General features: G+C 36.5%; 2 protein-coding genes across 7 annotated transcripts in view; both read right to left on the bottom strand.

Moving 5' to 3' along the window:
* The window catches only part of LOC129717858 (acetylcholine receptor subunit alpha-like), a 503,655-nt gene that overhangs the window by 140,314 nt on the left and 350,294 nt on the right, over positions 1–13,047 (bottom strand). The gene's annotated exons all lie outside the window — the stretch shown is intronic.
* LOC129717856 (protein MMS22-like) lies at positions 3,702–7,602 on the bottom strand. Of its 3 annotated transcripts, none has more exons than XM_055668080.1 (3): positions 7,463–7,602; positions 5,653–7,387; positions 3,702–5,291 (listed from the first exon to the last, which is right to left on the bottom strand). In XM_055668080.1, the coding sequence occupies exons 2-3, from the start codon at positions 7,343–7,345 to the stop codon at positions 3,769–3,771; spliced, it is 3,216 nt and encodes a 1,071-aa protein (XP_055524055.1). In that variant the 5' UTR covers positions 7,346–7,387; positions 7,463–7,602; the 3' UTR covers positions 3,702–3,768. The 3 variants fall into 3 exon arrangements, with proteins under 3 accessions (XP_055524055.1, XP_055524056.1, XP_055524054.1); XM_055668081.1 differs by having other exon boundaries at positions 5,653–7,218; positions 7,411–7,563; XM_055668079.1 differs by having other exon boundaries at positions 5,653–7,563.

Raw genomic sequence — 13,047 nt, 5'->3', positions numbered from 1 at the left:
GTCGAAGCAACGAGATGCGATGATTTACAGGTTCGAAGAAACAAAAGCAACTTTACACGGGTTTACACGTTTACTAGTGTGCGTAGGTGAAAAGTCACTTATGTCTATACACGCTCAGTTTTTGTTACTCTAAAGTGAGTTAGATATCACCCACTTTTGAAAAAAGTGGAGGTACCCTAATTAGGGTACTTTTACGGTTACTCACTTCTGAGTAAGGGCGTCATACGTCAAAAACTGAGTAGAATCTACTCTGTTCATGCAAACCAGGAATTTACGAAAATGAGTACAAGTTACCCAGTTTGCCTAAATACGGAAATTTAATGATTTCTGGTTTTTGTAAATCTGACTCAATAAATAAAATAAATTCAGAACAATCAAAAACACAGATTTATTTTTCATCGAAACATTAGAAAAATTACTAAATCATTCCCGTGTCTTCATTGAATGCGGCACCCAACCGGTTAACAGTTGCCCGTGAACTGTGACTTACATTTTTGTGCCAGATAATCCGTCATCATTCGTCACCTAATAATGCGAAGAATTTAAATTGCATCGATTGTTGAGCACTGTACATCAATACAAATGTTTCCGTTTGTTATCACGAACAAAAGTCCGGCTTTAAACGGCATCGTAGAACATACAACATGCGGTTGTTCATTTTGAAGAGATCTTTTAGGTGTTTTCGAATCCTCTGCAATACTGATGTTGGGCTGAAATTATTAATTGATTAAGAGATTATTGATTTGATGACAGATCAGATACCCACTGCTAGCCAACGAATAAAAAGCGACACCAATTGTTCTTCGGAAACCGATAATATTGCTGTTGAAAACTTTTGACATATACATATACACAGGGTGAGTAAACATCATGGATAATAACTCAAAACTGAGTAAACATGGTAATTATGAAAATTTTGGTTGATGTTACTCAATTGTCCAGTACTCGATTACTCACTTTTTAACATTTTGCATAAGAATACCAAACTGAGTAGATCCTAATCAGATTAGAGTTAAAATAAAGCAGCGTGTAGAGCTTTCTACGCCAGATCTCACCAATACAGGCTTAGTCTGTATCCTAATAAAATCGATTTGTTTTCAACCAAAATATCAGCTGATATTCAATTTCGAAAAATATTGCACTTATGAATCCTAGTTCATTAGTGTTACTTGTTTTGACAAACTTTAGGGGTCTTCACATCGAGCTCGTATACGAATACCCAGCCGTAAACTGTGTATCTTCCATTACTCGTCAATGGAGGTGAGTATTTTTACGGCTGGGTATTTGTTTACGACCTCGACATGAATACCCATTTTGTTTTAGTGGAAAACCAGATGAAATAAAACTAAAAATCGGCTTACAACTTGAATAAAAGCTCGGGGCAGGAGGAATTTTTTTGTTACTACCAGCGTGTTGATTATTTGCAACCAAAATTAAACTTGTATTAGTGAAATCGACCACTAATACTAGCGCAGATAGGAAGGTCTATGGTATTTGCTTTATTTCATCGCAGCGGATCCGCGATTCGCGGGCCCCATAGAGTTCGTACGTAAAAAGGTTTATTGGCCCTGACGCAAGTAAGAGATTTTTAAGGCTGTTCGCACCTACGCGAACTCTCATATGCAATTGTCAATTTATGTGTGAAAACAATCTCTTTCTTCTTCTTGTTTTGTGACGTCATCGTGCAATGATCTATACCAGAGTCTATGTTTATAATAAGCACGCTGCTTTATTTTAACTCTAATCTGATTAGGATCTACTCAGTTTGGTATTCTTATGCAAAATGTCAAAAAGTGAGTTATCGGGTACTGGATGATTGAGTAACATTTACCCAAATTTTCATAATTACCATGTTTACTCAGTTTTGAGTTATTATCCATGATCTTTACTCACCCCTGAATATATGTATATGTCAAAAGTTTTCAACAGCGATATTATCTGTTTCCGAAGAACAATTGGTGTCGCTTTTTATTCGTTTGCTAGCAGTAAGTATTTGATCTTTCATCAAATCAATAATTTCCTAATCAATTACATTACAAACAACATGTAACAATATTCCATAACAATTTCAGCCCAACATCATTATTGCCGAGGATTTGAAATCATAAAAAACATCTCTTCAAAATGAACAACCGCATGTTGTGTGTCCTGCGATGCCGTTTTAAGTCGGGCTTTTATTCGTGATAATGAACGGAAACATTTGTATCGATGTACAGTGCCCAATACATGCAATCGATACAATTTAAATCCTTCGCAGTGTTTGGTGACGGATGATGACGGATTTTCTGCTGTGCGTACTGTACAAAAACATGAGCCACAGTTCACGGGCAACTGTGAACCGGTTGGTTGCCGCATTATATAAAGGCACGTGAATGATTTAAAACTTTTATAATGTTTCGATGAAAAATAAATCTATGATTTTGATTGCTCTGAATTTATTTTATTTATTGAGTCAGATTTACAAAAACCAGAAATCATCAAATTTCCAAATTTAGGCAAACTGGGTAACTTGTACTCATTTTCGTTAATTCCTGGTTTGCATAAACAGAGTAGATTCTACTCAGTTTTTGACGTATGACGCCCTTACTCAGAAGTGAGTAACCGTAAAAGTACTCAAATTAGGGTACCTCCACTTTTTTCAAAAATGGGTCATATCTAACTCACTTTAGAGTAACAAATAATGAGCGTGAGAGTCCCGCAAAGATGAAACCAAAGGAACCAAATCAGTATCAAACGAGGGTACCAATCGAGCAATGTAAATAAACAAGGTGATCATGTTAGGAGTGGATGAAAAGTATTGTAATTGAGCGTAATGGAGAATATGTGTTTTTCCGATGTTTTACTTACACATTTTAATCCAACATTAAACCTCTACACTGGTTTACTTAAATTTAACAAAACATCACCGGTGTAATCTTTCAAAACTGTGTACCTTGTGAAGAATTTCAAAAAATTATATTCGCTTATGCATGGTGAAAAACCAGGCCTATGAAAAGACGCCATTTTTCTATGACCGAAAAATAACAAGCAAAATATTGGAACCACAGTGGGTTCGAAATGGAAATGGAGCCACAAAAAAAGTCACATACAACCCAGTGCAAAAGCATAGGCGCGTCTAAGGCCTGTGAAAAACAGAACTGTATAGTTCTTGGCAACAAACGGCACAAAAACTGTGCTGCCGAAACGATAGATTTTCTCTTCGCGCGACTCTATATACACATAGACTCTGATCTATACAGGAAAAAAATTGATATTTCTAAATTGCCAAAATACAAGTTTAAAATTACGAAAGGCTTTTGTGTAAATAAACCGTATGAATAAAAGCGTTTGCTTTACTCATCCCGTGCAAATCTTACGGGAGAAGCAGAGTAAAGGCTCAAGCACAATGGATACGTTTGCGTTGCGTTAACGTTAATTTGACAGAAAATGCATGAGCTAACTGTCAAATTACCGCAAACGCAGCCGCAACGTATTCATTGTGTTTAGGCCTTAACTTCTTCTATTAATACGGCCTAATGAGATTAGACTAAGGTTCTTTTTTTACGCGGATTTCGGAGTTTAAGCAGTTTTTACGCGGTTTTCGGAATTAACGTGTTTTTTACACGAATTTTTTCATGTGCTACGTATTTCCTGCGTAAAAATAGACTGTAGTGTACTACTTTCTTTCATTTCATGCAATAAGTGGGATCAATATGTGTCAAATGTGTATCTTTTATTATTAACGCATTCAATAACAAGCGTGTAGTGTGTTTTAAAAATATCATTGCACTATAGCCCAGACCTGATTTTTGCCTTAAGTTTAGTTAAACTCGCCCCTATCGCACCTTCTAATTGCAGGAGTAACCGTCGCATATGTTTATCTTCTTGGACACCACGCGCACGTTCGACTTCCATCAGTTGTAAGCGAACAGTCGAGATCATTGAGTTGATAAATGTTGGATGGTTTTCAGCTAGTTTGTTCATGAAACTAAAATACTGTGTTGTGTACATAGGCAAATATGTCTTTGTAAATGCGGCTAAACAATTCATTAATTCCATTGTGATTGAATCAGATAATTTCTGCGCGCACTGTAGCATTTTGTTAACTATGTCTGTGGCAACAACTCTAGTTTTAGATAACTCGTGGGTTATAAAAGCATGCTCCATGGTGCAATTACCAGCTAGTTTTATGAAAAGAGCAATCTTTCCGTTTTCGTTCTTTGTGCACAATATATCCAGCATGTAAAGGAGAATCTTGAGCCCGATGTCAGCTCTAGGTTTAGGAGCGAACGAATACAATTGAACGTATGTGCACATATATCGACTAAAAACATAAGTAATGATAGACTCGTTCTGCGTTAAAAAAAACGTCAGAAATGGCTTCGCAATTTCATCTTTATCCTTCAACTTAAAAAACTGCGGTGCCCATTTGATCATCATATTGAAAGCGTGGTCACCGATTGTTGGGTCTCCTTCATAATTCATCATACTCAACGCATCCATTATCTGATACCAAAATTTAGCCATTGTTTGTATCATATCCTGTGACAAGTCATTGAACATTAGTACATTGGTTGGAAGAAAATATTGACGAAATGCAATGTGGTATAAACATGATAAATTTCCTTTGATGTAGATGATTGTTCCGCATTCTTTCAAAGCAATTGCTAGGGCATAGAAGATTTTATGCAATACCATGGCATTTGGATTCACTATCCATTTATCAAAATTTTGAAATAGAGAATGAACTTTTATTTTCATCTCATACCGCTCTCGATCATTAATACCTTCCAGTTCTTTGTATTTGAGTCCAATGAATTTAAAGAACGTTTCAATAGGACTATCATCTATATCACAAAGATCATATTCTGGTATTTCGCATAAGGCTCGAAACTCTTGCAAACGACAAACCACACGGGAAAGATCGTTTAACTGATTACGATTAATTAGTAACGCGAATTTCAACCAATTTTTGATAATAAACGTTTGTTTCAGTTCACTTGATCGATTACTCTTTACTATTGCCTTAACGTAATGGAAGCGTAGATAAGCATTAGCGGTGGCGTTTTCTGCAAAAAAAGTAAACATCGGCAAGAATGAAGCCAGAGGCTCGTATGATGTTAAAGTAAATTTTGCCGCCAATTCCGCAACCAACGGGCTTGTCGCAGTATCGTTGCTAAAGTATTCTCGTATGTATGGCAATACGTTCTCGTATAATGGTTGTAAAATACAGGTATACTCTCCAGATTCCAGATTTTCTTTACTCTGATAACAATCAAGTATTCGAATAACAGCTATGAAAGAGAAAGAACCTATAATTTATGTGGATTTTCAGTTATAAAAGAAAAGTGTAATTTGGTAGTAAATTGTAATCTGTACAATGCGACGATTAGCTAAGGCGTCGTAAATAAATTACTTAACACATGAAGCAGGGGAGTTGGATTTGCGTAACTTATTGTTACATATGAGTGAGGGGGTGACGTAAATTTAAGAAGGGGAATCAGAGAACGCTACTTAATGTTACATGGGGGTCTGAAATCTAGATTTTTAGTGTTACATAATTTGTGTACTACGCCTTATTGGTTAAATTACCTAAGAATGCCTCAATAACATGATTTCATTCAAAAGTAGTTTCTCGAATAATTCCCTCAATAGTTAGTAGGTGAAACTTACTTCTTATAATTAGATTGCGATCAATCTCTTTACATCGTTTCAGGTAGCTTCGTAACCAGCTGCCAAAAAATGCTGCGTCGCATATTTCCAATTGACCTGATCTCAAATCTTTCAAAAATATAGCACACATTCCTTCGGATAGCACTCTATATGCCGGTTGTAATCGTTCACCGTATTTGATTCTCGCTTCCTCCAAAGCCTTCAAGAAACGTTGAAGATGTAAGCTCCTGTCAAAACCTCGCTCGCAAAATGCCAAAAGTAAAGCCGTATGAACTAGGGTTATTGTCGTAGTGCGTCGAACTAAACTCTCCAAATCTATAGGACTTGTGCTTGGATCTATTCTGAGATGTAATAGTTGTATTGAAACGCGTGAATAATCGTTGGTGTAGGTAGTAGCTTTTAGCATAGTAAGCCCTAAAAGTGCAAGGTTCCACATCGCCTGCTCAGTCAGGATTTTCATCTTTGGGGGTGCAATGCTGAGAATTGTTCGAAGAAAAAGGATTTGTACTTTAACGCTTAGACCAGCTGTTGTATAATGTCGAACCACAAAAGCCAAAATTGATAAAAATAATTTATAACTTGACTCTTCAATGTTAAGCTTTTCAAATTCTTCCTGGCTGGCTCGTATACGTGCTTGTTCTAAAAGAGACGATGGCGACTGGCCAATGAATGCCATTTTATTCAGCTTTTCAGAAGGCAATTGAAATGAAAGGTTCAAACGTTTGCGGAAATAGTCCCATAGCGCGATAATAAAATCATATCGCATTGGCCACCACTGGGTGTATATAGGTTTCAGCAAAAGTATAATTATCCTCATTTGTTGCTCGGACTTGCTACCTTGAATAATATCTTGGACAGCTCTGTCTAGTATAGAGTATTCTGCGGCAAGAGTTATTACTGGCGTAGAAACTACACCGTGCAATATTTGATACTGATACAAAGATACTATGCCGTTCATGAACCATACATGAAAAAGAAAATCATGGGCCGATAACTTCGAAGTTCTTCGTGTTCGTCGTTCTTTTTCAACGTTGTCTAAAACTTTTTGCAGACAATCCCAGAAATTTATGTTATTTTCGGCCGATGACAAACACATCAATCCAATCCATAATTTCTCAGTGCACGGACAAATGAACTGATTCTGGTTCAACAGCTCCTCTTGTCCTATTGCTTTATACTTAAACAAAGCCAGTCTAGTGAGGTTTTCCAACAATTTACGAAATGCTGCCTCAAATAGTTTCTTATTTTCTTCGCACTTTTTGCTTTCGTAGGTAATAAGAAGATTCAACCAGTACCATTCCAATATTGCATGATAATAATCTCGTTCTAATCTATCCAAACCTTTCATCGAACTTGCCCACTTTCTTTCTACAACGTGCACTATTTTCGGTAGAGAATTTTCGATCGTGTAAATCTCATGGAAGTTTCTTGTTTCTAGTAGATGTTCCCCTTGTCCTAATATTCTTCGCATAAAGTCGCTGATTTCCGTCCTAATTCCACTACACACAAAGTAGCCAAATTCTTGACGAGACTCTTTGGTAGATAATTTTCCGATACGGTCCTTCGCTAGAATCAATAGTTTTTTCAGGGTCTTGTTATTCAAATAATAAACTTGCAATTTGAACAGTCGGATAGGCAATTCTTCATTTTTTATAGGTAGTGAATAAGTTTCGCAGTATTTGCTCGTTTGCATGAACTGCTTAACATCTTCACCCACAAAGCGCGAAACTTCGTTCTTATTACAACCAAAAATGTTACCTGCAATTTGAACAACATAATTTCTCAAAGCTTCAAAGATAGTTTGTTATACCACTTATACTGTATTGTCGGTATTTTGCCATGTTTATAATATTGTTTATAACTCGTCTTTTGAATGAATATTTTTCTGCGCGCAATTTTTGCATCAACAGAGTCAGAGATGCCAGGAATAAATAACTGAATCGCCTGAATCAGCGACAAACTGCTCATTGAAGATGGGCAAACGGCTCACGCTGGTCCATGAACCGATCGTGCACGGTAAAAAATTGTCATGTTTATTTCAAGGGATTGTGCATTTAACTCAATCCGTAACAGGGGTATGACGTTTAATGAATATCGCGTATCCAAAATCTTAACGCAATATGGCGCCATTTGTTCAGTTAGCAATTTGAAAACTATGATTTTTCTCGACCACAGTGCAGTCACTACAATTTGAAGTTGTTTTGGATTGATTTTCAAGAGATTTACATTTTGCAACCAACTGATCCTCAATTTAAAATATATAATAGAAATCACTTTCGAATCTCAATGCATATCACTTGAAAAAGCACTACCACATACATAAGACAAACGTAACACTCAGGAAGAAATCTTCCAAAAAAGTTGGTAAAAATTTAACTACTCGAATGGTACCACACTCTGAATAAAATCACTGTTTGATTGATTAATTGGGTCCTAAAGCAATACCGGTTTTTATATATCATTTGAAAGAGCCGCGTTTCCTGAGCAAAACGTGATTTTCAAAAAACGTTTATCTTTTTTTTTTCCTCATATATCATTTATTTGACACGGCACAAATACAATTTAATGTTTAACGGCGCCAATTATATCTGGTGACTTAAAAATTAAAAGCAAATTTTTTATCCTCGCTGCCGACTACGAGCTGAAATTAAGTCTAACTTAAAACTAGCATGAATTTTTCAATCAGTGTTTTGTTGTTGAATGGTCGTCTGGTGCTCTTCGAATGGCCGATGTCATGAGCTGGGGCAGGGGCTTGTATCCTCGGGTCCTGGAGGTATTGTGCGGGGTCTAGTTGCTGGTTATGGTTCGTTGTTGTTGTTCGCTAGTGTTCAAGTGGCCATATGGTATGTGCCGCTGAGCCAAGATATCACTGAAGGCCTCGGGTGGCGAATTCGAGTGGGGTGCAGTTGCTGATTCCAAAATCTGTGCTTAAGGTTCAAACGTGTTCTTGTCGTTTTGTTGGATGTAGACGGAGGGGAACGGGACTAGACTGGGGCATGGATGGATTTTAGGAAAACGTATATAAGGGTCATGTAGGGTATGTCACGGCTCGCCAAGACATCACGAACAGGTACAGCTGGCCGTCTACCTCCGGCCTCAAGGGAAGCTACTAATTTAGACCTGGCGTCACGGTGGACAGGGAACGTTTATCTTCTCCCTTCGATTTTTAAATGAAGAATAAAAAAACTGCTCGAATGGTCTTAGATGACGTTTCGCCCATGTACGGTTTATGAGAGAACTGTCATTTAAGGCATTTCGAGCAGATTTTTATCCTTCATTTAAAAATCAAAGGAAAATGATAAACATTTTTTAAAAATCACGTTTTGCTCAGAAAATTGCACTCTTCCAGCTGATATATAAAAATCAGTAAACCGTTTAAAATTTTAGGACCCCATTCAAGCCACACACATACATATGACATACGTAACACTGGCGTTTTGACGTAGGACTACGTCTAACCGCACTATACCGAGATACATTCCGCGAAAACTAAAACCAAGATGTAACGACGGAATGAAAGATTTCAAACGGTTATACTGATGTAACCACATGATGGACCACAATAATCGATATGTCGTTGGATTGATAAAATGATGGACAATTTTGTGATTCTTCAATTTTCATAATCACTTCATTGTTAAACAGTGAAAATTGAATAAAAGTTTCAAGGTCGAATTTTCACCAACAATGTACCAATCATATGCGAGCACGCCTAGCACAGACTTCATGAATAGACACCAACTGCCTGCAGTGATATCCTGTACAGCAGTGGCAAAAAAAAATTTGACAGAATCTCCCCGTCCCAATAGGTCGACTAATGTTAGCTTCCATCAGCCTAGACTAAACTGATGTCTTGAGGTAAAGCTTTTTCGGAAAGTTCGTAACCACCTCCACTACCAGACAGTTTTACGTTCTGCTGTTAACAAATATGTTAATGTTAATAAAACTGATGTCTTGAAGGAGAATATGATGGCACAGGCAACAGTACTGCACCAAGTAATGTATGAACAGAGCGCTGGTTCCTCGTCGTCTATCAGTGCAGGTTGATATTCATTTTTGTGCAGTCAAGCCAAGTGAAAACTACATTGCCACTGTTGAAGCACAGTTGGGCGTGGAACACAATCGAATCGCCGTTTGAATTGTCTTCTTCTTCTTCTTGTTTCGTATAGCAGCAAATATCAGAATTCAATATGATTTTTCGGATGTCGCAAAATAGGCTGCGCCGCCGGGGACAACAAAATGCGTTGTTTATTTTTGAACTCTACACTCTGCCTTTTTTTAGATTTATTTAAATAACTGAATATAGGGTATTTAAAAGACAATAGAAAACCAAAATGCTCCGTACAGATCTTTGAATAGGTAGTTAAACGAGCTGTACTGATGATTATATTTTACTAGCTAAATGAATTTAGTCCAATATGACAATACTAGTTGCATCACGCGGTGGCGGTTTAGAGAAAAACCAAATTCATTTCATCTTGATATTAGAGTTCCGACGTTAGTGTTTGTATTTTTCAATAGAAATTTTTTTGAATTAGCATTTGCAAGAAAATATTACTTTCCATAACCTTACTTGTAATTGAACAACGCTATGCAAACATTAATTGCTGAGGCTAATGTTGTGCATCACTCTAGCCCAGTTTATTTTCGAAGATAACGGACATATAACTTTCAAATATGGTATCTTCGTTGTTCTTTGGTATCTTGAAACTGATCAAATTTTTTTCTGATTGATTCTGTATACTGATAAAATGTTTAAATTGACCTGAATTGAATGTTAACATGTTCATAAAATTCTATGTCAATTTCAAATTTTCTGTGAATATACATTTTCTACTAAAACTGTAATTCGTTATCGATTTTTTTTTCCACGAGCTTGTAATTACAGAAAAAAAATTTATGTGACATCTTTGCCGCTTTGTGATCGGTGAGTGAGCCAACTTCAACAAGACAAATAGATATAGAAGAAAGTTTAATTCTACTAAATCGTACTCAATTAAATATTTTATAGAAGGTTGCCTTTTCGCGCATTAAAGAAAATTCGCTGTATTAGAATGAAAGGTATTCATCAATGGTCCAGAAACCAAATTTAGGGGAAAATCAAGTATCTAACTTTTTTATTTTTGTAGATAGAAAACCTTGTTTTACAATTTTATAGCTCCAGTAATTTTAAGCAACTTTGTAAAATAAAGTTTTTTTCTAAAACATTGCTATAGAGCTCTAGACCCAAATTTTCTCCTAAATTTGGTTTCTGGACCATTGTGAATGTTAAAGAGAATATTTTTTCTTCTAAGATAGAGTGCTGCAAAGAAATAATCAAAATACAGACCCCGTTCGATTTTGGCAACACTCCAGATTTTTTTCTGTTGCCAAAATCGAACCATGCCAATAATAAACGGTTTTTTTCATGACTTTTTTGACTTTTTAAATGGTCAAAGACGACCTTAACAGTAGAAATGGCCACCAATGAACTAGTTTTAGTTCCAAGTCGTTGGAGGTGTCGCTTGATGAATTTGGGCTGACGACCTAGATACTTGATATTACCACCGGAACCAAAACATCTTCCTTTTGGAAGATGTTGAGCTTAAATTGGGTAAAATAAATCAAGCAAACTACAAAAGTAAAATGAGCTCAAATCAAACATAGTTTCAAAATAAAATTATAAAATTATTGTAGTCCTACGTCAACTATGCGGTCGTGTCATGGTTACCACCCTTCTACTATTTTCTCATACACGTTGCCTCATAGTACTCCGTACCTCGTCCTGTCCAACTGCTCAACAAATAATGAACCAAATGAATTTTCTTTTTCCCGGCTTTATCGAGCCCCAAAAAATTCTCATAAGGAACTGTCAAAAAGTTATTTACAAAATTAATGTAGTATTTTTCTAGTTGGAACGAGACAAATGCAGGGCTGCGCAGGTTTCACGAATACAGGAGTATTTTATCTGCTATCATCAATTGTCAGAATCGCTATTCTCTGCAACAAAGCCAATACCATACGGATAGTGAACATTCTAGACCTAATTTAAGAAAATCTCACATTGTAAAATTCAATACTTGATATAACATACTGTTTACCTTGCAATTTCTTAAACGACGCAGTATGGAATCTTCTTTAAAGTCCTACCATGGCAATTGTTGACAAAAAATATACAAAACAGATCGTAGAAGTAACGCGTGCGAACAAATCGACAGAACAAACTAAAACGATGCTTGAAGAATTTTTTCATCCATTATTGGGTAAACAAATGACCCATTTTTTTTCTAAGAACATGTCTTTCTAATGCGTACAATTTTACCCATTTCACATTTTTAAATTTACCCATTTTTTTAACAGCCGCATATGACAGAAAAAAATGGGTGAACAATTCCCATTAATGGGTTTTCGACTCTTACCGTGTATGGGGCAACGTTTACCAGAAAAAAAAACGCCAGTGTTACGTATGTCTTATGTATGTGGTATGATTGCATTTGACCCCTTTCTGTTTTGATAGTGCGCGGACGGTCACAGAAATAATCAAAAACAACCCTTCAGCTGGCAACCAGTTAATGCGCTATTGTTTTGCGGCAACGGATCTTAAGGTTTTTCTGTCTAAAAATCTATTGTTTTGTTCGTGAATATACGTTTAATCGCTGAATCTGTCTACTTTCGGAAATATCGAAAGCCGTGAGTAATCCGCCAAAACCGCCACGTATACAACTGTTTGTTGTTTTACTTCAAGACCCAAACGCCTCGACACTACAAAGCCAATATTTACAGGATCAGTAAAACAATTTTAAGCCACATAAGACAACGAGATTAATCGACCATTTACGATTTGGTTGAAGCTTTTCTAGTAATACTTTTTCAACAAGACTGAAGTCTGTAGTACACTCTTTGTCAAATGGTCAAATATTTGACCTTCTGACATAATGGTCAAATATATTTGACATTATGGTTGTTGTTTGCCCGTGTTTGCCCCATGTTAAAATTGGAGAGTGACAAATAATTATCTTTGACCAAATTTTTATCTGTCAAAAAGTGACAAATATTTGACGCTCGGTCAAAGAGTGCAGGCTTAAGTATTGTGAGTTTCACTGAAACTTATTCGCCGCGCTATAAACCGAAACTCTGAAACCAAATGCCCTTCTTGGTTGTCGAATCGATTATATTTTCCTCGGGACACCGTAAGCAACAGCCAAAATTAAATCTACCTGTCTTGGCAACCCTTTCCAAAATCAAAACAAACTTCGATTCTGGCAGCACACTGAAGGTGACGTCAGGGGTGCCAGGTTTACGGATTACTCTAATATACACGCTTAGATTTTATCACCGAGTACGGTAAAATAAATTACCGAGATTTCAACAGCTGAGATCTCGGTAATGCATCAAAACACCGAGATTCTGTAAAAG

Source organism: Wyeomyia smithii, chromosome 1, assembly GCF_029784165.1.
Source record: "Wyeomyia smithii strain HCP4-BCI-WySm-NY-G18 chromosome 1, ASM2978416v1, whole genome shotgun sequence".
Taxonomy (NCBI): Eukaryota; Metazoa; Arthropoda; class Insecta; order Diptera; family Culicidae; genus Wyeomyia; species Wyeomyia smithii.
This window is presented reverse-complemented; position numbering and strand designations above follow the sequence as displayed.

Coding starts and splice junctions, on each gene's coding strand:
- LOC129717856 (XM_055668080.1), bottom strand. CDS start 7,345: ATGCAAACGAGCAAATACTGCGAAACTTATTCACTACCTATAAAAAAT. Junction 5,292..5,652: donor TCGCAATCTAATTATAAGAA/GTAAGTTTCACC, acceptor CATAAATTATAG/GTTCTTTCTCTTTCATAGCT.